Source organism: Falco rusticolus, chromosome 1, assembly GCF_015220075.1.
Source record: "Falco rusticolus isolate bFalRus1 chromosome 1, bFalRus1.pri, whole genome shotgun sequence".
NCBI classification, from domain to species: domain Eukaryota; kingdom Metazoa; phylum Chordata; class Aves; order Falconiformes; family Falconidae; genus Falco; species Falco rusticolus.
In genome coordinates this window covers 7,702,008-7,724,317 of record NC_051187.1, presented here as the reverse complement: position 1 = coordinate 7,724,317, position 22,310 = coordinate 7,702,008, and the positions used below count along the sequence as shown (strand labels likewise).

The window sequence follows — 22,310 nt, the reverse complement described above, 5'->3', positions numbered from 1 at the left end:
GTTTGGGTTTTTTTTTCCCAGGCAGAAAGCTTAATGCATGCCTCAGCAATGCTCCCTCGATGGCATTTGGCTTCAGGCCAAGCATTAATGAGTACCCCAAGCCCTATGTGATTTGGCTCCTCCAAATCCATTAGCATATCTTCAGAGCAAGATAAAACTCATTAAAATAATTTACATTTGGGCATTAGAATTTCTGATAATTTTTAATACTTACTGCCAAAAGCACAAATATGTGGTAGTGTTCTTCATATGAAGCTACAATTTACCAGGTGGGTTTTTTGATTGGAAAAAGAACAAACTGCTATATCGCTTAACTGCTACTGGTAATGAAATGAGTTTGTGGTACACAATCTTGTCAAAGGTTTGATCTGTGCTATCTTTGATAAAGGAATGCATGTTATTACATAAGATTTGGCTTATTAGAAATCACATCAAAATGTGTCATATTTGTTTCTCTTGCATTGTAAACGAGTCTAGTGATGGTGGCCGAGGTATACAACAGCCAAACTTCCTGGTCATTGAAGCCAATGTGCCAAAATCTTTGTGTGACTGAGTTGCAGATCTGAGCTTCAACCTGTGCCCTCTGTCTCCCTAGTCTATGCAATTTGCTTTTTTACACACCTGTTTTTAATCTCCATATTCCTTGCTCAGTATCCCAGAGCTGCCTGCTGGTGTTACCTACCTGTATTTTGTATTCTGGAGTCGAATCAGTTTCTGCACAGAAGTCTGTCTCTCAGCACAGTGGTTGTGAAAGATGTGCACCATTTTCTTGCTTAGAGGCAGTTCAGCAGACGTCAGCTGATGTGCATCAACTCTCCATGTGCAAGCTTTTACCTCAGAGCCTGTAACAGAGCCACACTTGAACTGCTCATGACCTGTGGTCAAATCATTCTTGCTAAATGGCTGAACTGTAATGCATGCTAAAACAATGCTTGTAAATAAATAAATTGGAGCCCAGAGTAGTAACTGCAGAAAAGATAGTTTCAATATTTTTATCCATATAAAAGTACTTAGGATCTTTTAAGTATATAAAGTCTCTTCCACTGAAAATATCCTGAATTGGGCCATAAAGGTACATATCTTTGCTCACCCCAAGTTTTGTAGATGTGTCCCTGCTACTATGAGAGTTCCCCAGTGGAAGTGCTGCTGCCCGCGGGATGTCCATCCTACCATCAGCCTCTTCACTTGGGAGTTAAGGAGCAGCCGGGTAACATTACGCACTGTAATTCACTGAGGAAATTCAGATTCTGTTCTCTTTTTAGCTTTACTGGATTTCATTTTGGTAGGTGTTGAGGTTCTTCTCTTTTAGACGTAGTGGGCAACAGTGGGGCAGATCAAAGTGTTGATATGTCATGTATTTTTGAAAGGCAGCAAACTTATGATGTTTAGAGTTTGAAGCACTTCCATCAGCTGTAAGAATTTTAAGGCCTGCACCTGTAAATTCTTGTCTGCTTTTCCTTTTGAGGTTTTTTGTTTGTTTGTTTCCTCTCATCACCTTTCCAAAAAAGAAACTTAGTGAGATTGGGGGGGGAGGGGGAATCAGAAACTGCTATAATTGCTTACGAAGATTTTGGGGTTTTGGTGGATACCTTCACCATAACTGTGTGTATGTAGTATGTGATCTCTGGATCTGCCTTCATGTTTTCTTTCTCTTTGCATTTCCTCATCTTCCCACATTCAGTCAATGCTAATGATGTGCTACTTTTGTGACTTGAGACTTTAAGTATATATATATTTTTAAAAAAAACAAAACCAGATTCAGCTTTTGTTGGCCATTATCGCCAATTTGAAGAACCTCAGGAAGCTGAGAAGGAATGAAAGTGTCCAGGGAAAAGCAGTGGTGTGGTGCTTAATTCTAAAGGGGAGGCAGGTTCTGTACTATGTCTCCAAATAATATCTTTTTGAGGAGGTAGTTTCAAACTATAGCATGGCTTTATTTACAGAACATAATACCACTTTATTCGGGAGACTACTTTCAGTTAGCGGACCAGGCTTGCCTGTTGCACTGTACCAGTTGGCAGAATTTCAATGAAAAATAAAACAACAAAGTTTATAGAGCGAGTATGCTTTGAAATAGCAATTTGTGCTTTTAAAGCTACTTGTTCTTGTGGTTTCTCTGTTGTGACTGCTGATCTTTCATTCGTTTTAGAATAAAGTTATAGTAAGAAAAGTATCCCTTTAAAGGGAGGGGGACGGACATCTTTGTTTATCTACTTTTGTTGTTTGTATGTATTTAACTTTATTAACATAAAAAATGCTCAACAGGCAGGTCACTGTTTATGCTGTCTGATTTAACCTGGTTTTAACTTGTATCAGCAAAACCAGCTGAAGCTGTCAGTTGGATCTGCAGCTGAGCCTGTACTAACATCATGAGGGAGTTTTCTTGTAAAATGGTTTATAATGTAGATGTTGCCTAGAATCTTTAACATATTCAGTGTGCAACCAGTGCAAATGCAGAAAAGCTGGATAAAATCACATTTCTGCTGAGAGCATCAGGTTTGTCAGCTGAATTCAGGAAAAAGCGATTGTTAGAAGTGATAAAGATATGGAATTTCTTGGCTTGCAGATTTTGGGCAGAGTTTTTGGTGATGACAGACAACTTAATCTTTGGCACGGATCTCAGTCTAGTTACCCTGTTAAAAGTACCTGTGGACTTACAGTGACTTTCTCACTAAAGCATGGGGTTTTGGCACTAAAATCCTTTGGCTATTTTAAATTACTCATTCAGCTTTTTGTTTCACAACAGTTCCAAACATTCATGAGATGCAGTGGAGTAGCATGACTAGCACAGGTTTTTTTTTTAATAGGCTCATCTTACAAGAGCAGTCTCTGAAACAAGAATGGGAAAAATAAGCTAGTACCTTCATCGGTTTTTTGCTGTGTCTTGAAATGTGTAAAGCTTATTTTTTGTTTGCTTCCTTCAGGTTTTGAATGAAGAATGCGATCAGAATTGGTACAAGGCAGAACTCAATGGAAAAGATGGCTTCATTCCCAAGAACTACATAGAAATGAAACCACACCCGTAAGTAGAGCTTTGGTGATAGGCTCCCTTGATTTTACTTTTGCACATCCTCTCCACAGAAGGAAGGTTTTCTGCTGAATACTTTGCAAAGCATACCTTGCCATTTCTACCAAAATGTATGGCTATAGAGTGTTATCTCTGGTGGTATTGTTTACTGTAACTCATTTCACAGCTAGCTATACAGCAGGGTATTTTTGGAAACTTTTCTGGTGTTTTGCTGTAGGGTCAGATGGACTATCTTGGCAATGGCAGGCATAAACCAGCAGAACACTGGGGTAGAGAGTTGTCACCACCACTGCCCCTGGAAAAAGAGCGACTGTGTTCTTGTGTTGATTCTCTATTTTACTTAGCATAGCAGATAAGAGTAAAAATTGTGGATTCACAGCTCACCAGAAAAATGTTTAAGGATATTTGGAGCTGAATTCTTAGTATGTCTACATCAAATCCTGAGTATAGAATCTCAGAACTGTTTAGGTCAGACAGGACCTCTAACAGTCATCTGGTCCAAAACCTTCCTCACAAAACAGACTGACCTCAGAGAGTGTGTACTGTTATACAAGTACACTGGCATTGTTTTGCAACTCTAGAGAACTGTATTTGAGTAACTAATTTGAACATTTCCTCTTAGTGTAAAGAATCTAGCATATGAAAATAGTAGCACTTCATGAATGGGTATGTGCCTTTCGTTAGTTCATATATTTCTGCTGTCTTCTATTAAATTCTGGTTCTGCCAAGCTTTGAGATCCTTGCACATCTGAACAAGAAAACAGCAAGCTCTGGGTAACAGATTCAAAAGCGAGAAAAGGTTTAGGAAGGAACAGCAAAACCTGTAATTAGGGTTTTTACGAGAAGCTGTAGTGTTTGTTGCCTACAAAAAACTGATGATTGATTTGTTAATTGTTGACTGTGATTATATCATGAAGATACTGCAGTTAAATCCAAAAAAGAATTATTTTTCTAAGGGGCCTTTTGAAATGGGAGAAGGGAGCTTCTGTGGGACGGTGCCCCAAGAAGAGGAGGTATACTGCTTTAGTGCAGCCAAGTGGGAAGTGAAGCAAGAACACACAAAATTCTGAAATTGTTTAAAGCCTTGTCTGCTGCAGTAACGTGTCTAGTTTACCCTGATCATGCTAGTCTGCTGGGGATCTCTCTCTCATTGCCATTTCTCCCTCTTTGGTTTGAATCATCATACGTCATCTTATAGCAGTTTTGCAGGTATTTTGTTTGAGAGAGATACAGCTGTCAGTTTTTTCAGTTTTGATATCAAAAGGGAATGAACAATATCTGAGCCTGCAAGTGGGTGAATTTGCTAGTGGTTTTTAAGCATAGTTAATTTGACCTTTTCTGAAGATGTTTAAACTGCTGACGGCAGCTGGATGAGTTAGCTCTGTGTGTCAGCAGTGCTGGGAGTCTTAACTAGTACATTAACAACCCTGGGAAATTATGCAAAAGTTTTTATAGTATAATGTTTGCTTAGCTGTAATGCAGAGCTCTCCAGTCAGACAGGTCATACAAAAAGCAAATTGCAGGCAGCTGACTAGGAGTGAGAAAGAGAATGTTCCTTTTCTCAGTTGTGGGAAGGTGGCGTGAGGGCTTTTCAAGGAAGTTTGGAAAGAAAGCAACTGAAAATGGCTTTGAATCCTGTCCTAGGATATGAGACTAAATCCTCCAGCCCCACAGCTAGTCTTAAATGCAGTGTTTCTTGCTTCTATTTTGCAAATCTTAGCTTCCTTTGTAACTAATCACAAATGAAGCTGAAAGGAACATGTGGCACGCCTTGGTCACCAGCTGAGTTACCTGGGTTCTGAAGCGTTAACCTGAATTGCCACGTCAGTTAACGAAGCCAAGATGTAAGTAGACAGAGGCATGACACTCAGAGAAGAGCTGCAGGAAACTCTGGGCAGGGAGGCTTCCTGTGAAGGCACAACGGGGCGGTTTGGTGGCAGGACTACTTTTCTCTCTTGGAGGGGGCAGGGGAGGAATTTGCCGTTTAGGAAGCAGCCTGGATCAGACTCACGGTGTGAGTGCTCAGGGTGTTTGTAATCTGTTTTTCTTGAAGATAACTGCTGCAGTCTCACTTTGCAATATCGTAACTTAATGTGGAGGAAATCAGACAAGCTACGTGATTGTGCTAAGGAAAGGCAGAAGAATTGCCAAACTGCCTATTGAAGCGAGTCTGAAAGCAATGTGAACTTTGTGTTGTACCAATCAATGCATCTCCCTCTAGCTGTGCAGCATCAGCAGTAATGCCTGGATTTGGTTTTGCGGTGCTGACTGGATGAGTTTCACTTACATTACAAAGCTAGCTGGAGACAAGTGTTATCAAGCTCAGCCCTTCAGCAGGGAAGCTGTGGCAGTGTTGTGGACAGTTTCTTTGGCCTAATTCTCCATGTGTGATTTTTATTATTTTTTTCAGTCATTCTGCAGCAAAGATTCATATGTACACAATACTTGATGCTGTAGAAGTGCGTTCTTAAGTAGAGAGTAGTCCTGCAAAATAACTTTCCTTTGTTTCTTTCATCTGTGGGGTTTTCATCTTTTTTTTTATTTAGAATTCAAGCTCCTTTTATTTTGGCTAAGCGGTAACAAGGTCATAAAACTTCAAGAGAGTTCAAGAATTGTGAACAATTTTTAGTCTTTCTGTTTACAGTGCCTTAGAAACAGCTGGCAGAATAAGAACTTGATATTGCTGCTTTGGAAATGTTACTTCCTTCAGTCGAATTATACACTTCTAGTTTGTAGTGATTCAGTAAAATTTAGGGGGAAAATAGGGTATACTTCAGGAAGTATGATAGACATTCTGTTGAGCTCTTTCAGGCTTGCTTTCTGTTTTACAGAAATGGGTGAGGTGTTTTGGGTTTTGGGTTTTTTAAGATGAGGCTTTCATTTCCAAGTCATATGTAAATAATGGAGATTATTTGAGAACTAAACAGAATGAAAACACTTTGTAAACAAGGACTATGGCAAGATATCTAAAAACATAACACAAAGCTTGCTGCATGTAACATTTGGTAGAGGCAAAAATCAAGACTTCCTTATCTTTATGACAATTGTGCCCAAAGCCCAGGAAACAAAATACTACCTTGGAATTCTGAAGGTGTGTCACATAAACATTTCTCTTGGTTGAGTTTGAAGGCAGCAGAGTGCAGTGAGAGACAGGTAGGCACTCCCTCCCTGCCACCTTGGGTGCTGAGAAGTGGCGCAGATGCTAAACCACCAAGAAAGTACTGAATGCCCTGTTGTTCTTCACTGGAAATAGGATCGTTGTGAAAGAAAACTTTTCTTTTCCATTCCAGGGGATAAAAAGTACACAGCAAGCATTGCAAGTAGAACACGTATAGGTGATCACGGAAACCAAGTTTGAACACAAGATGTATCATTTTCAGTGCCAAAATGCTTTTCATAATGGAGCTGCATAGCTAAATAGAGTGAATACCCCTTTTACAAGGGGGATGTTCTAGAGCTGTTTTATTGAGTATGTTGCATATAGTAGAAATACATCATCAACCTTGATATAATACAGGAATGTGCTTTTGTGTAGCCTCCTGTGGTGAGCAGATATTGAAGGCAGTTAGTGAGAGCTACCAGGAGCTGGCAAGTCTGGTAATCGAATAATTGGGCCTCCTTCATCTCTAGAGATAGCTTACTCTTAGAGAGGAAGATGTGACTTTGTGACATCTTTTAAGAACAACTGTTTCAGGGAGGGTTCTGCAACTTCTGTCTTACTGCTGCACCAAAACCTTCGCTGTAGAAAGTAAACTTTATGAGTGGAGCTTGTTAGTAAATGCTCTCCTCTAAGGTCAATCATCTGCATGCTTACAGGCTGTGGTAAGTGCTTCTATCCTGTGTGATCTGTTACTCAGAACTGAAAGCTGTACTTTTTGGTTGTGAAGATGGTTCTGCTTTTCCCACACCATGTGACCTACCACTCACTCAGCCCTTGCTTGCCTTTAATCTTGGATTAGTTTGGAAATGCAGATGTAAATGTGGGTAAGAATCCCGTGACTGGGGGGTGGGTGGGGGGGGCTGTTTGGTCAGTGCTGACTATCTGGTTGCCTGAAGTGTGTGTGGAGGTGGTCAGCCTGTGGCTTTGATTTCTGTGCTGCTCTCACGAACTTCAGATGTGGCTTCTATGGTGCAGCTATTTCATGTGACTGCTAGATGGTCCTAACTGTAGGAGAAAGCAAGAAAATAGGCTACTGAAAAAATATTACCAGCATCTTTCCTAGAACCAAATGGCATGCCCAGCTCTGCACTCCTCTGCAGTGAAGCAGAGAGAGACTTTGAGGGAACTTTGCTCACTTGGTCTGCGTGTAACTCCGCTCCTGCGTGCCTTAGCTTTCTGACACGATACCGTCTTTGACTGCAGTGCTGTGGTAGGGGTCAGAAGGATTGGACTCTGGGCTGCAGGAACAGCCAGTTGCTGAATAAAGCTACTCCTTCTCTCTGCTGAAGCAGTCATGTTTTAAAAACCACCTGATCTAAAATAGACCAACAGTTGCTTTTGTTAAAATGCACATTCCACTTGTGCGGGATGGGTCAATCTATAGACAGGATCTTCCTTCTACGTTTCCCTTGCATTTTGCAAATACTACTGTTTTTTTAAAACATTTCTACCTGCTAAAATATTGATGGTTTTGTGCTTAATTCTTAATAACTTAAGTTTTCTATATTTTCTGCTCTGTAAATCATGGCTTCGGCATGGGTGACTTATCCTTAGAAGGCCTAAGTAATAAAGGAGACTGTGTAATTACCCCTCACTGATTATCTTTGGGTACTAATAGTGAAATAAATGGTGCTTTTATCATAGGGAAGTTCAATAGTGACCAGCCAGTAGTGCAGGGCTACTTCATTGTCTCAGAGTTGATGGCATCATACAGTTTGAACAATTAAAACTTCACATGTAGAGACGTGAGACTTCATTTCTTAGTGACAGAGGAAGGGACTCAAGTTTCTTGCTTGAGCTAGGCATTTAATCTTTAGGTTGAGGTTATGAGGTCTAATTACTAAGATAACAGTGCGGACCACAGTAGACCTTTTAATTTTGTCCAAGGTTGTAGCAAGTTCCCAGGGTAGTCATCTTAGTCTCACAAAGCAGGACTTTGCTGTGAAGCAATTGTGTACATTAGGTTCTCATTGTGTTGTTTTATATGCTAAACTGTAGATATACTGGAGTGCGAAACAATGTGAATAATGCATTAAATTCTGAGTGAGTTTTTTTTTCCACCTCTGAAAATAAATCCTGTAATTTGAGGATTTCACTCTTACCACATTGCAAAATTGGATGAAATAGGGCTATTGCAAGCACCTACTTAACGAGTCATGGTTGCTTCCTTGCTGGGACGAAACATTGTGAAAAGCTGCATGGGTTCAGTAGCCTGTGTTGCAGTTTCAGCGAGGTGCAGTGTAGTTATTTCTGTTAGCAGTCATTTCATCTTTGTGTGAATATCTATGTCTGGTTCCTCCATGAAAGGATTGACATTCTTAACTTTCCCTATTGTTTTCTTTTCCTCGCTACGCAGGTGGTTTTTTGGAAAGATTCCCCGAGCAAAGGCTGAAGAGATGTTAGGCAAACAAAGACACGACGGTGCCTTCCTTATCAGGGAGAGTGAGAGCGCTCCTGGGGACTTCTCCCTCTCAGTCAAGTAAGTAATGCCCAGAAGCAATCGTGTGGGGTAATCAGGCCATCTACTGCTCGTTTGGACTAGTCAGTAAAGGGCGGGTGATTGGCAATGCTGAAAAGCAGGAATCATCTTCCAGATGCTCTGTCATGTTTCTGTCCTTCCAGTGATACTCCTCCTCTAACAGAACAAATATATACGTTCTGGTTTGTGATGAGCCCACAGGGCTGACGTGGTGGCACGTTGCTCTCCGGCTCATGTAGTCCCAAGCACTCTCTCTTGGTTTATTTGTGCATCCTATTTCTCCTCCTTACAGCTACAGAGTGCCCAGTGTGGATGTATTTTCTCCCATCCTCCTTCATTCCTCTTCTGCAGTACAAGTTATTACTCTTCTCTCTGTATAGTACACTTCCAAATATGTTTATCATGTCTGCTTGGCATGTGCTTTGGGGATATTAATGTTGTCTAGCACTGGGACATGTAGCTGTGAAAACAGAGGCCTCTTCGATCTCTCACAAGTGGGGTCCACGTTGGTAGGGAAACTCAGTCTAATAACAGTGAAGTGAGAAGGAGCAGTTCTCATCCTTGAGTAACCATACTAGAAGTACTGGCTGTTAACCAGCAGGAGCCTGCTAGTTAGCCATGACCCACATAATACCTCTCTTGCCCGTCTGAAGTCACTGTAAGATAGAGGTATTAGAAACATGAAGGAGGATGTGATGTAATTTAATGTGGCTTGGGGGTAGGTGGGATTCTATCCTCAGCAGTTGATTTTGCTGGGCTTTTTTACTTTCTGTAATCTTCCTCTTTCCTATCAGAAATGAACAAGATTTTCTTTAGAACCTAACAATAATTTTTGATCATCCATGCATAATTCGTAGTTTGCTCTATTTTCTGTGGCTATCGGTGATCTGTCTCAACATGTTTAGGGTGTTGATTTTTTTTTTTTTTTTTTCTGGTCATCTTTGGTCTGTAACCAAATTTTTGCCGTCCTGTACAGTAGCACTGAGTCATACCAACAGACTGGATTAAAGCTGTTGATGTTAGAGATGTTTATATTTCTGGCTTGGATATAATCAGCTGAGCTGGAATACCAGATATGAATGGAAGCTTCATTCCAGAAAGTGCATTCCTTTAAGAAACATGAAGTTATGATAGCATAGCTCTGCTTGCCTGTCAGCTTAGTGTTGCCATCTGGTGGTAATTTCTCAGTTGATTTTTTTTTTTTTCCCCCTGTTTGTTTAATTTAGAAGTCTTTTTCCTAAACAGCGATCTGCAGGATTTGAAATGGTGCGAAGCTCTCAGGCTGAGGAAGGAAAAGCAGAGGGCAGTATTCATGAGTCCTTTAGTGTTAGCTTTGTAGCCAAGATAGTGCCTACTTTTTCAGCCAATGTATAGAAGCTATGCATGCCAAGTTGTCTTCTGTTTCCAGTGTTTTAGACTGAAGTAAAAATACCGAAGTGCCATTCATCTGGAAAATCCCAATGGACCTCTTTGGATTTCCTCTTTATTCAGAATAAAGTTGTTGGAAAAGTAGCTTCAGCTGAATGCCATTATTTGTCAGAAAGAGTTGTTAACACAGAGTTGCAGTTGCTGCATTACATGTGCAGCATAACCTTCTGAGCATTTGGGGGGGTTTGGGGGTTTTTGTTTTCTTTTTGTTTTTTAAAGACTAGAGAGAGACTTTTGTTTTGCAAGACAGTCTTTTGCATAAGACCAGACTTCCTGCCAAAAGAGACAATCCTACCCCCTCCCTGTGGCAGTGTTTTCCCAGTAACTTACCTATAATGGGACTGGTGCTTATGTATTGAATTACCACTCACAGAGTGGTGCTGTGAGAAGTACAGGCCAAGAGCAGCACAAACCTAAACTGCTGTGAAATTGCTGTGGGTGAAGAGCTAAAGCAAAGTGCTTGTACTGTTTGACTTCAAAATTTTCTATTTGGGAGCGTGAAGCAGAAGGCACCATGGTGCAGCTACTGTAAATGTGACCTGGTATTTGTACTGCAAAGCCCACGGCATGTGTCCTTGGTGTTCTGTGTGCTGTCTTCAGTGACTCGGGTGACTGCATGCACACATGAAGTAGTACATGTACCGGATGCCAGCTATGTGGCAACGTAGTGTAAAATAGCTGAAATATTGCATGTCATCCAAGATAAAGTGTTGTGACACCAGAAATCCTTTACAAACAGACCTCAAACTTCTGCAGATTCAGAGTGGTTTGAAAAGCTGGTTTTAAACTGAAGTCCTATTGTAAGAAAAGTACACGTGAATCTTGCGGGGTTTTTTTTCAAAATAAATTCAGTATTTGGATTCCATTTTTCTCATCACTGATTTCTGTAAAATGCAATTGACAAGTGGACATCTTTTTTACAGCAGCCAATCGGTATCTATATTATCAGTGTCATTGACAGTTTGCACTGGTCCCTGAAGGACATTTTTGTTCCAAACTCTGTGCCAACAATCCCAAAAGAGGAGTACTCGGTGACTAATAATATGTTTTTTTTGCGTTCTTCATTCTTTCCGCACAGGTTTGGAAATGATGTGCAGCACTTCAAGGTGCTTAGAGATGGGGCTGGCAAATATTTCCTCTGGGTGGTGAAGTTCAATTCTTTGAACGAGCTGGTAGATTATCACAGATCCACATCTGTCTCCAGGAACCAGCAAATATTTCTCCGGGACATTGAACAGGTGCCACAGGTAAGAGAAGTGTCTTCATAGAATGCACTTCATGAACTATTGCAACCACAGTCTGAAGTGGGATTGCATCTTAAATAAATAGGGGTGGAAGGAAGCTGACTGACGTTTTTCTTGTGTGTGAAAGTGTGTCTTTAGATCCTGCAGCCAGTATTATACTGGTGGATAAGCTGGATGTTTGTGCAGAGCCCACCTGCTAACTCCTCAGTCTCCCCCCCAGTCCTGGCAAAGTGTTACTGTTGTGTGAACTAGTGGCTTGTCTTAATGTTTATGGATACTGTTGCAGGAAGGTCATCTGATTCCTGTGCATTAAAAAGAGGTTTACTCCTTGTTTAGGACATAGTAAGAAAGGATAGTTCTATTTATACTGGTTTATAGCCAGAACTGTACACCTCAGTAGCCGGTGAAGCTTTGGCACTGGTTTTTCCTGAAGAAGTGGTTGCAGGTAGTAACATATGGATCTGGTTTGGATCTAGCCAGTGTTAAGAGAAACAAAAACCTACTGCTACGTGCCAGCGGAGCAGCTTGTGTATGCATCTCTAGCTCTTTGTTTTGTCCCATTTCCCAGAGCAATCAGAATGTTACGTTGCATGTAACTGGATCTTTTGTCATTTTTGGATAAATCCTTTTGCTTCCTTGTGCAGCATTCTAGTTCTAGCTTGAAGACAGGGGGTGTGGAATTCGTACTGCTCTCCAGGTGCTGTGGGCACCGGTTTGTCCGAACTAACATCTGGCTCTGCACTGTTGGGTCAGTGAAACAGAGGGTGAGAGAAGAGCTGACTGAAAATGACAAGCATGAAGATACCTTCCTGATTTTAGGAATGCAAGTCTATTTTAAGTAGACTGTTAGCTTTTCCGTAAGGATGGAAGTATTTGCTGACCAGGCAAAATGCTCTGTGACAGAATTTCTCTATACTTGAGAGTTTTAAGGAAGATGTGTAAAATGCCAACATCCAGGTTTTGTGTATCAACAGCTTTGTGTTAGGTAGATCAGTTATATTCATAATGTCTGTTGGTGAAAACACAATGAATTAGCAAAGAGACTACTGTATTGCAATAGCCTACAGATTTACAGTAGGTCATGAAGACTGGAAAATACTAGGAAAACATTTGAGTCGTGTGCTATCTTTATTTCGGCTCTTTCACAGAAACCTGACTTTTCTGTAAGGTCTTCTCTAGACTGTACTTTCCTATTTTAACGTCTTGTTACAGATATTGGAAGCTGGCTTGTAGGGAAATGAAACAACCCAAATGTTTGTTGTTAAACTCCAGTGTAAGTTAAGGTCCTGCCTGAGGGAGCAGATGTCTAGAGCGCTGTGGATGATTCTCACTTCGTGTATCTTTTTCTTTCCCCTTTCAGCAACCAACATACGTTCAGGCCCTGTTTGACTTTGATCCCCAGGAGGAAGGAGAGCTGGGCTTCCGTCGCGGAGACTTTATCCAAGTCCTTGACAATTCTGACCCCAACTGGTGGAAGGGAGCCTGCCACGGACAGACGGGCATGTTTCCACGCAACTACGTGACCCCGGTGAACCGGAACATCTAGAGATAAATATTAGAGATTATTTAAAGAAACCAGAGAAACAGTAAATACACATACAGAGCCTAACTGCAGCCAGTGACCTAAAATCACACGGCGATAAAACCTGAGTCATCTTTCACCGTGAGGTGATCCTCCTTCACTCAGTACGGAACTTGTGGGGGGGGGTGGGGGGGCAGGGGCAGGTGGCAGGGTTGGGGGGGGAGGCAGGGAAGAGTTCAACTTACACACCAAAACTTATCTTTAAAAAAAAAAAAAAAAAAAAAAAAGAAAAAGAGAAAGAGAAAAAATGAAAATAACAAATTTCCTCAGCTGCTCCTGGGTTACCCCCTTTTGTTCACTCTTCTTGTTTCCCCTTCCTCCTCTGTCCATCAGTGCATGAAGTTTTAATGCCATATAAAGTCCTACCCATGCAGTTAAAGGAAAAGGGAGAAACTCTGCTGGTATTTTCTCTCTCTGCAAATGGTCTTCATTTGACATGAAGGGACATGAGAGAAGAACCAAATCCACAGTCCTGCCTTTAAAAAAAAACAAAAATCATCAGTCTCTGCTTTTGCCTTCAACATTCAGCTCTTCTTGCCTGGGAAAGATGAGTTATTAATCGAATTTTTATTGTCTCTTCTCCTCTGGCACTTTCTTCTCAAGCTCAGCAGCTTGCAAGCAGAGGAAGGGAGAAGAGTTCTGTGGCTTTTTGTTCTGTGTTGGGTTGTTTTTTTTTTTTTTGAGTCACAGACCTGCTTTTGAGAAGCTCCAATGTACAACTGAAGTCTGTTAATGCTGCGCTGACAGCTTTTTTGTTTTTTCTTAAAGGTGTACGGTTGAGCACATTCTGTAATTTTTTCCATAGTGCCTTTCCCTTATTTTCTTTTTTATTATTTCTTACGTTAAAAGGACAGTCCAGAGCTTTTCAGAGGGGTTTTTTTTTCTGCCTATGTGTAAATAAATACTTTTGGGGGAAGGGTGTAAAAGAGGGTTGATTTTATCAATGGACATTTGAGAAAAATCTACAAACAGAGATGGAGCTTTAATCTTAAGATTTGTCTTACTGTTCAATTTCCCTTGTTCCAAGGGAAATAAAATCACGGCATTCAAGTGGCAGCTTAGGCTGCTGTGAGAGGTGGGGAGCTGCAACCAGGAGCCTCAAAAGAAGTAAGAGAAAGGGGGAAGTTATGACCAGGGATAATGAGGAAGAATATTTTGGGGAGGGAGGGTTAAGGGGGAAATTTGAGAAATAATAGCCCTGAGATGTCCTATTAAATGTACATTCCTTTGATGGAAAACTTTATAATGCAGAGAAACCTCAAGAAAAATAGTGCTTGAAAAAACTTTATGCTATTAGTGAATGTTTCTACATGATGCATGTAATCAGCCTGTCTCTTTGGCCTGGATAAGGAATATTTGCAGTCGTGTCGCTCTTGAAAAGTGGGGTTGCCATCACTGTTCTCCAGTTTCTCCTCCCTCCTCAGGTCAGTGTTACTGTTGAAGTAGATTCCCCCCACCCCGCTCCCCATTCACAGCAGGCTGTGTGATGACTGTAATCCCCACCCCGCACCATAATGGCATTTATTGTGGCCATTTGCTCCTCCACCAGAGCAGTGTGACATTAAATTGGACGGAAAGGAAAGCAATCAGCTCGCACCGCTCTCTGTGCCAATCTTCAGTTGCATTATTTTTCCTTTCAATGGCCATTTGGCTGGATCACCCCACCAACGAATCCAAAAACTACAGCGGAGATCTCCTCCCGCCCTGGCTAAGCACGGGCAATCTTTTGTTGGAGGGTGCCTTTTTTTGTACTAAGTGTTACAAATGTTTTATTCCTGAGATGGACTCTGCCTTACACTTTAATTTTCCAGCAGATGAAAGAGAGAGCTATCCTGTAGAGTATTACTTTCTCCCCCTCTCCTTGCTAGCTGTTACTCACTTTCTTCCTTCTTTGTAAAGTGATTGGAAAAGGAATCTATGGCATTCTACACCTGGACCATTTGATTGTTTCCTTATTTTGGAATTGGTGTATATCATGCAGCCTTGCAGACATATGTCTTGTGTGTGTATATATATTAAAAAAAAAAATCAGTGTTTAAATAAAAAAGGCCTATGTACTTAATCCTTTAACTCTGCAGCAGCATTTGGTAGATAGTAATTAACTGTGAATAATAAATATACATTGAATTCTTCACTTGAGCATCTGTCTGTTATTTCAGTTAACTGACCAAAATATGACAGAGCGAGCTAATTTATAGGATATTAAATTGCTATGGGAGAGAAAAGCTGTAAAAGGTGCGCTTTGGTCCGAAGTGCTCAGGCTGGCATTATAGTTCAACCTCAGCATGCTTGGCATAGAACTCATTCTTCTTCCAAGCCAACAGAGCGCCGTGTCACTTGGCATGTGTGCCATGGTGAACAGCAAGGAGGTGGAGAAGGCATGATGGTGGCGCCTCCAGGATTGAAGGGCGTGGATCTACCAGGTGAAGAGGAGGGTGGCACTTCACTATTTCTTCTCTTGCTTTTTTCTAAGCTTTTTATTGAGCTGCCCAAGTGCCTCTGTGGAACAGACTGTTAGGTTGTAAGGAGCCAGTGATGGAGAGCAATATATTTTTGGAGCAGGGTGCTGAAGGAGAGAGGAGATGGGTGTGTGGGTGGTGCCAGCACAGCAGCCGTGGCTCAGGTGGTCGCAGGATCTTGTGCTCTGCTTGGTCAGTACCTCGCAGGTCGCTGTCACTTGTGTCACCTGAAGAAGGAGAGGTGCTGAGCCGTGCCAGGGAGGGGTGCGGGCACACCTGCAGGGTGCCTGGCTGGAGCCCTTGGCTCTGCAGCTCCCCAGCTCCGCTTCTGTCAGGGAAATGCCTGTGGATGTTGTCGCCTGGTTTAATACCCGAGAGGCAAAGGCCCACGGGAGGGTTTGGGTTGTTGATTAACAGTTGCTCTTAGTCATTATCCTCAAACACAGATGTAGGCAAGGGCTTTGTGGTTGCTCAGAAGCGCCTGGATATTCCTGTGGTTGGTGATTTTTCATTTGTGCCAGCGAGGGCGCCGGGCTTGTTTGTGAGGCGGTGAGGGAGCCGCTCGCCCAGGGTGGCTGGGTGCCCGCGCAGGGCTGGGGGCTCCTCCCTGGCGCTCCGCAGAGGGATGGCAGCCGCTGGGTGCTGCGGCCAAGGCCCGGGGGCCGAGCAACCTGTAGCCTTACGGGCGCTGCCTGGCTCAGCACAGCCGCCCCAAAGCCGAACCCCCGCCCGCGTTAGCGCCGCCCGCCCGGCCCGGCCCGGCCCAGCGGCGAGCCGTGCCCGTGCCCGCCATGCCGGAAGGCGCAGGGCGGGGCGGCGGGACTACAACTCCCGGCGTGCCCCGCGGCGCGCAGGCGCAGTGCGGGAGCCGGCGGGAGGCTGAGGCGGCCCTGAGGCGGGGAGCTCCCCGCGCCGCGCCGCGCCGCGCCGCACCGCTCCGCTGCCCTGGGCCGCGGGCAGCCGGCGGCTCCGCCCGGCCTTGGGCTCCGTATTCTCCCTCGGTGCCCGCCGTGGGGCCCGCGGGGAGAGGGGAGGCTGCTGCGGGGGGCGGCGTGTGAGGGGGCTCGGGATGGCGGGGCAGGCTGTGAGGTGAGGGGGTGGGAAGGCGCCTCCTGGCCGAGCGGGCCTCGCTGTCCCCAGGCGGCGGGGACACCGGGCAGGCATGGTCGGCTATGACCCTGAGGCCAGGTGCGTCTCCACGGTGGAAGCAGCTGTGGCAGGATCAGCATCGGGCTTGGTCACTCGGGTCCTCATCAGTCCTTTGGATGTCATCAAGATCCGCTTCCAGGTATCGGCCTTCCTGATGGCGCGTTGGGGATGGGGTGATGGCGTGTTAGGGCTGAGCTTGCCCTGGGTGCGTCGGTCACCTGTGCAGCCAGAGCACTCAATCCGCTCTCACCTGCACCACATGCAGGGCAGCACATGCCTGGTGCCTCGATTTGTGTAACCTCACACGTGCTAGAACGGCATCTGGTGGTTTTCAGTTTGTCTTTCTGAACATTCTCCACTCTCTGAGCAGAAATAACTGAATTTCACCATCATCCCTACTGACTTCCTTTGTGTTGCACGTCTGGTTTTATTTTAAAGCCCTGCATAAATAACATCCCAGTCGGTTCTATATGCGATCCTATGGGAAGGCAGAACGTCCTATCTTAGCAGGGGTGGGCTGGCAGGGTTGTGAAGTCCTCAGCTGGATACTTGAACCTTATTGAAATGTGATGAATTGAAAATATTTTCTCTGTTTTCCTCCAGCTTCAGATCGAGCAGTTGTCCCCAAGAAACCCCCAGGCAAAGTATCATGGCATCTTGCAAGCTATACAGCGCATCTTCCAGGAGGAGGGGTTGGTAGCCTTCTGGAAGGGCCATATTCCTGCTCAGCTCCTTTCAGTTGGCTACGGAGCTGTTCAGGTAAGGTGACCAGACACCATCTGGGCAAAGCGTACATATGTAGGACTCTGCTTTGTTCCTCTTCGACCTGGCTGCATGGGCAGGTGCGGGAAGGACCAGGTTTACGCTGTACTGATGCAAACTGGCTCCAGTTTCAAAGATGTGTAGTTGTATAATTCCTAAGTTGATATTCCTGAGCTTGCTGAACATCCTGCCTGGCCAGCCTGGAGCACAGCTAGAGTAAACTGAGTTGTGTCTGCATCTGGTGTTATAGACAGGCCCTGTTTGCTCCTGACACTTGGCTTAGCTGTTCATGTGCCAAGCGTGTGTAGTTTATTTGCTTTTGTTCATGCTGTCGCCCTGACAGTTTGTTAGGAAAAAAATCAATGAAGCCGATGACAGTGTTTTACACAGCATTGTTATGCTTAAATTGTAAACATTAACAGTGTATTTTGTGAGCACCAGGTTGACAGAGTAATGGACAGTATATCTGATATAGCAAATACTCTTCAGGGTACGTAGAGCATTAAAATGAGTTTTTCATTATTCTAAACACAAGATTTAGCAGAAGTGTCAGAGATCGGAATATCCCACACGTTCCTCGGACAGCTTAGTGATTTTTTACAGGGTATTTGAGCACATGTTCTAACAGGTTGCAAGTTGGGGAGGACTTTTGAAGGACAGAGGGAGGAGGGGGGTGGTTACAAGCAGTGGGTGGAGCTTCTTTGGTGAAACGAGAGAGGAGCGGGAGATTCCTTGACTTGTGTATGTTTGTTTCTGCAAGTTCATGGCGTTTGAAAGCTTGACAAAACTGGTGCACAACGTCACCTCATACAACGCCCGCGATTCCTTTGTGCACTTCGTCTGCGGTGGACTGGCTGCTTGCACAGCCACTGTTGCAGTTCAGCCTGTTGACACATTACGCACTCGCTTTGCTGCTCAGGGTGAGCCGAAGGTATGGCTTAGAGGTCAATCTTTAGAATTATCATCCATAGCAGTAGCAATATTTCATGTGTATGAATACAGGGGGTTTGAAAAGTATGTAGCACTCTACGGGTTAGTGTAAAGGAGCGGGGGCTGTAACTGGGCACTGTTTGTACTATTGCCAAGTTACCCTCTATGCTGTTGACACAGCTTTCTTAATTATGTTTTGCTGCTCCTGATTGCTCCTGACTCCTGACAAGTGATCCAGAAAGCAGAAACTGCCCTTAACAGGATAACTCAATTTTTATTTTAGCTGTTGTGATGCCAAATATATTAGGATAATGTTGGTGTATAGAATACGCTCCCCAGTCTGTTGAACATTGTGTTTTTGAAACTTTCCACTTGCACAGAGTTGTGTTTAGGTAATGATGGGGATATGCTTGAAACCAGTCACCTTTCAGCCATGTTTCATGTTCTTATTTATGCAAGAATTGGTCTCCATACTAATTAGGTCTGTAATAACTGGACTTACATGGGTTTGTATCAGAGCTGTTTCTGGTTTTTGACTTAGCATGCAGTAGAATCCCTATATATTGTATAAATTCTGTTGCAAGAGCAAGCAGAGCTGCTAAAAGAAAAATAAATAATTGTGTCTGTGATGCAAGTGGTCTCAGCTCTGTGCCTCATTTCTTCCCCTCAGAAGCACAGCTTGGATGTGGGATACTATGGCAGCCCAGGCTTTTCAGTACAGAGTAAATGATCATTCTTCAATTAATCTCTTGTGGCTCAGAGATAGGTTTACGTTGTCAGTTTACTTATAAGAGTCACAAGGGCTTAGCTGAGAATACTGTGTGAAGATGTGCAAAATCACATTGTTCATGGCTTTGTGCTGAAAATCAGTCAGTTGTATTTTGGGCAGCAGGAAATTCCTGTCCTCATTACTGGGAAATAACCTGACCTTTGGTTTGCTGTTTTTAAGCCTGTTTCACTACTCAGCCTCTTCTGTATTGTCTAGATCTATCGTAACGTTCGCCATGCCGTGGTGACGATGTACCAGACAGAAGGGCCTCGGACTTTCTATAGAGGTTTGACCCCCACAATCATTGCCATCTTCCCATATGCCGGTCTCCAGTTCTCTTTCTACAACATCCTGCAACAGTTTTCTGAATGGGTGATTCCAGCTGAAGGAAAGAAAGGAGGTAAGCACATGAGACAGTGATATCTGCGATCTGGAGAGAAAGAGAGGATGAATGCTACTTTGGGAGATTGACCGAAGCTCAGTTTTCTGTCCTATCACCCTTCTTGATGCAACACCCGAAAAGTGTCTCAGTTTCCCATCTCTCATTCTTACCCCTGCACAGATGTTGCAAAAGTACAGTGAAGCTTGCAAACAACTCCTGTTATGGAATAACCATAATGGAACTGTGGATGGATGGGAAAGTGTCATAGGCCAGGGTGCTCTTTCTTGAGCTGTGTGATGTTACCGATACCATGGGAAGACAATGCTGGCGTAGTCTGTTTCATTAGTGTTGTGGGGACAGGACTCTTGGATTTCCTCAGGAAATCTGCCTGCAGATTCCAGCACAGCTGTTACAGAAGAGGATTCATTTAGCCTAATTTAAAACTGCCAAGCTCCTGATTTGATATTTTTATGTTGATTTCTAGCTCCATTATAAGAGAACCTCATCCTGATGTGGCCTGTCACCTTGACAGTTCTAGATACTAGTGCCTCTCTGAGAGACAGTGTGTGCAGCATCAGTGTGGTTTTGTTCCTCAATAGAATTTCTTCAGCAGAGGAACTAGAATTTTCAATATCATGTCTGCGTATTTATTCTTAGATGTCAGGGACTGATGGTGGTTTTTTGCTGGGAACTCACATTTGTCAGGAGAAAGTCTAATATCACAAAGCTCATTTCCTACGAGCCTCTGAAATCATCAGGCAGCGTTAACTTGTGACTTAGTCCAATCCAGAATAAATCAGTTTGAGTAATCAGGAGCGCAAGATTTCCAGTGACTGAGCTTTTAGTGAAGGGCATGAAAATTTTCCATCCACTAGCAGCAGGTTCTCTGGTGACTGGGTTTTTTTGTGCAATGCCACTTGGCAGAGCAAAAACATAAATCAGGGTAATGAACCAGATGAGCTGTTATGCTCTGTCGCCAACAGACATGGTAAGCCCGATGCAGAAAATACAGATTGAAGTTCTGTGGCCCAAACTATGCAGAAGAGGTGATGTAACTTTAAAGGACCTTTTCGGTTTCTTGTAAAAAGTAATTTTTAACTTACCTCTGATTGAGATCTTTAATCAGAACTCCTTGCTAATCCTCTTTTTACCCTCCCCGCTATCCTCTCCCCTTTCTGCTTCTCAGGCAACATTAAAAACCTTGTTTGTGGCAGCTGCGCTGGACTCATCAGCAAAACCCTCACTTACCCTTTTGACCTGTTCAAAAAGCGACTGCAAGTGGGTGGCTTTGAGCAGGCCCGGGCAGCCTTTGGGCAGGTGAGAGGTGTTGCAGTTGACTGATTTTCATGAGGATGAATTTTCATGGAGACAATCCAGAGCCAGTCCATTGCACCCGAATGCAGTGGTGATTCACTGGTGGTGCCTGTTCTGTTCGTATTTGGATTGGGAGCTCCCGGGGAACTTCTGGGAGCTGAGCATTGGTCTCGCTTAATAATGGGAATAGCTGCATGAATATACTGCATTGATTTTATGGCCTTGTCCAACATACCTGTGCTCTGCCTTCTCAGCTGTCTCCATCAGGCTGGCTGCCTTGGAGCAGGGGATGAGTTAGGCAGGCAAAGGGGTTTCGATTTACTTTACTTTTCTAGTTGCAGCTTGGTATTTCTGATTCAGGACCAAATGACTAGCAGAGGGTGACACTAGCTTTATGCTGAAATCACCTGGCTGTCAGGATCCTTTTCTGCAATTAATATTTTGACACGAGGAACGGGCACTAAGTGTTCAGCATGTGTCTTACGTACCAGAACATCCTGTCTGGGGATCTCTGTGTTCTTTTCCAGTTTTCTTGTTTAACCTTTTTGCCTTTTCTCCCCCAGGTGCGGATGTATAGGGGTCTCATGGACTGCATAAGGCAGATCATGCGAGAGGAGGGCCCAGGTGGATTCTTTAAGGGCCTTTCGCCCAGCTTGCTGAAGGCTGCTGTCTCTACTGGCCTTGTCTTCTTTTGGTATGAGCTGTTCTGCAGCCTCCTGTGTGCCCTGAAGAGCACTGATAGCGCTGTGAGGAAGGAAGGCTGAAAGGGGCCGGTGTGTGGCTACCTGGTGTTCTCCTGGAGGAGGGGGAACTGCCAGCTTTGCTTTGTCATGCTGGATATGTCAGAGCTCCTAGAGTCCACCAGCCTGTAGGAAATCACTTCCTGGGACCAAGCAGAAGGAGAAGGCGACTGCAGTTCTGCTGAAGACACTTGAACTGCTGCGCTGAAAGCTGTTCAGCTGAGCACTTTTTTCCTCTGTCTCCTCTTATATCAGCACATATTTGATGGGGAGAGGGGGGAACCCAGCAGACCACTACCTAGCAGAGACTGCTGTGAAAAGGCACCCGATAAAGTTGATGAATTCCTGTGCTTGCCCTGGATCACAGAGCAGGATCCTGGCCTAGCTAGTGCTGCTTAACCAACGTACCACCTCCTATTGCTGCATCCACACGGCTTTATTTCCTTGCTTTATGGCCTGCTGTTTGCACGATATTCTTTTCTTGGTGTTGCACAGGTAGCTCTGTCCTGCTGTTGTGAAGTCAGTTCAAACGTCTTTAGCACGCACAGAACCTCAGTTTTCCTTTTCTTTGTTGCCAGCAGCCGCTTCACAATTACCACTTGCTGGCTGTGCATTCTCAGCCACCATAAACACAGAATCTTCTGATGGATCGTGCTGACCCAAACTCACTTTTCCTTTAACTCTGGTGAGCTTGATTGTATCCCAAGTGCCCATTTCTCTTCCTGCATGTCTTGCCATGCATCTCTTAGGGTTTTGCATTGCCTCAGCAGAGCTGCAGATTAAGAACCCCACTCTTAAGGGGATTCAACGCACAAGCCCAGTTTTTACTTCACGTTCTTTGCTTCAATGCAGTGAGTAAAATACTGTACAGAGTTTTAGAAATA

General features: G+C 43.8%; 2 protein-coding genes across 4 annotated transcripts in view; both read left to right on the top strand.

The window, feature by feature from the left end:
- GRB2 (growth factor receptor bound protein 2) overlaps nt 1-15,060 on the top strand; it is a 61,985-nt gene extending 46,925 nt beyond the window's left edge. For all 3 annotated transcript variants that reach the window (XM_037408165.1, XM_037408150.1, XM_037408158.1), the window contains 4 exons: nt 2,925-3,022; nt 8,545-8,667; nt 11,174-11,342; nt 12,700-15,060. In XM_037408165.1, coding sequence (XP_037264062.1) covers nt 2,925-3,022; nt 8,545-8,667; nt 11,174-11,342; nt 12,700-12,885 — 576 coding nt within the window. In that variant the 3' untranslated portion in view covers nt 12,886-15,060. The remainder of the gene's footprint in view (nt 1-2,924; nt 3,023-8,544; nt 8,668-11,173; nt 11,343-12,699) is intronic.
- A 1,384-nt stretch (nt 15,061-16,444) lies between these two features.
- On the top strand, nt 16,445-21,472 carry SLC25A19 (solute carrier family 25 member 19). Its single transcript, XM_037407991.1, has 6 exons — nt 16,445-16,668; nt 17,133-17,288; nt 18,052-18,222; nt 19,207-19,390; nt 20,559-20,689; nt 21,250-21,472. The coding sequence occupies exons 1-6, from the start codon at nt 16,543-16,545 to the stop codon at nt 21,448-21,450; spliced, it is 969 nt and encodes a 322-aa protein (XP_037263888.1). The 5' UTR covers nt 16,445-16,542; the 3' UTR covers nt 21,451-21,472.
- The last annotated feature ends 838 nt before the right edge of the window (nt 21,473-22,310 follow it).

Coding starts and splice junctions, on each gene's coding strand:
- SLC25A19 (XM_037407991.1), top strand. CDS start 16,543: ATGGTCGGCTATGACCCTGAGGCCAGGTGCGTCTCCACGGTGGAAGCA. Junction 17,289..18,051: donor TTGGCTACGGAGCTGTTCAG/GTAAGGTGACCA, acceptor TGTTTCTGCAAG/TTCATGGCGTTTGAAAGCTT. Junction 18,223..19,206: donor CTGCTCAGGGTGAGCCGAAG/GTATGGCTTAGA, acceptor TGTATTGTCTAG/ATCTATCGTAACGTTCGCCA.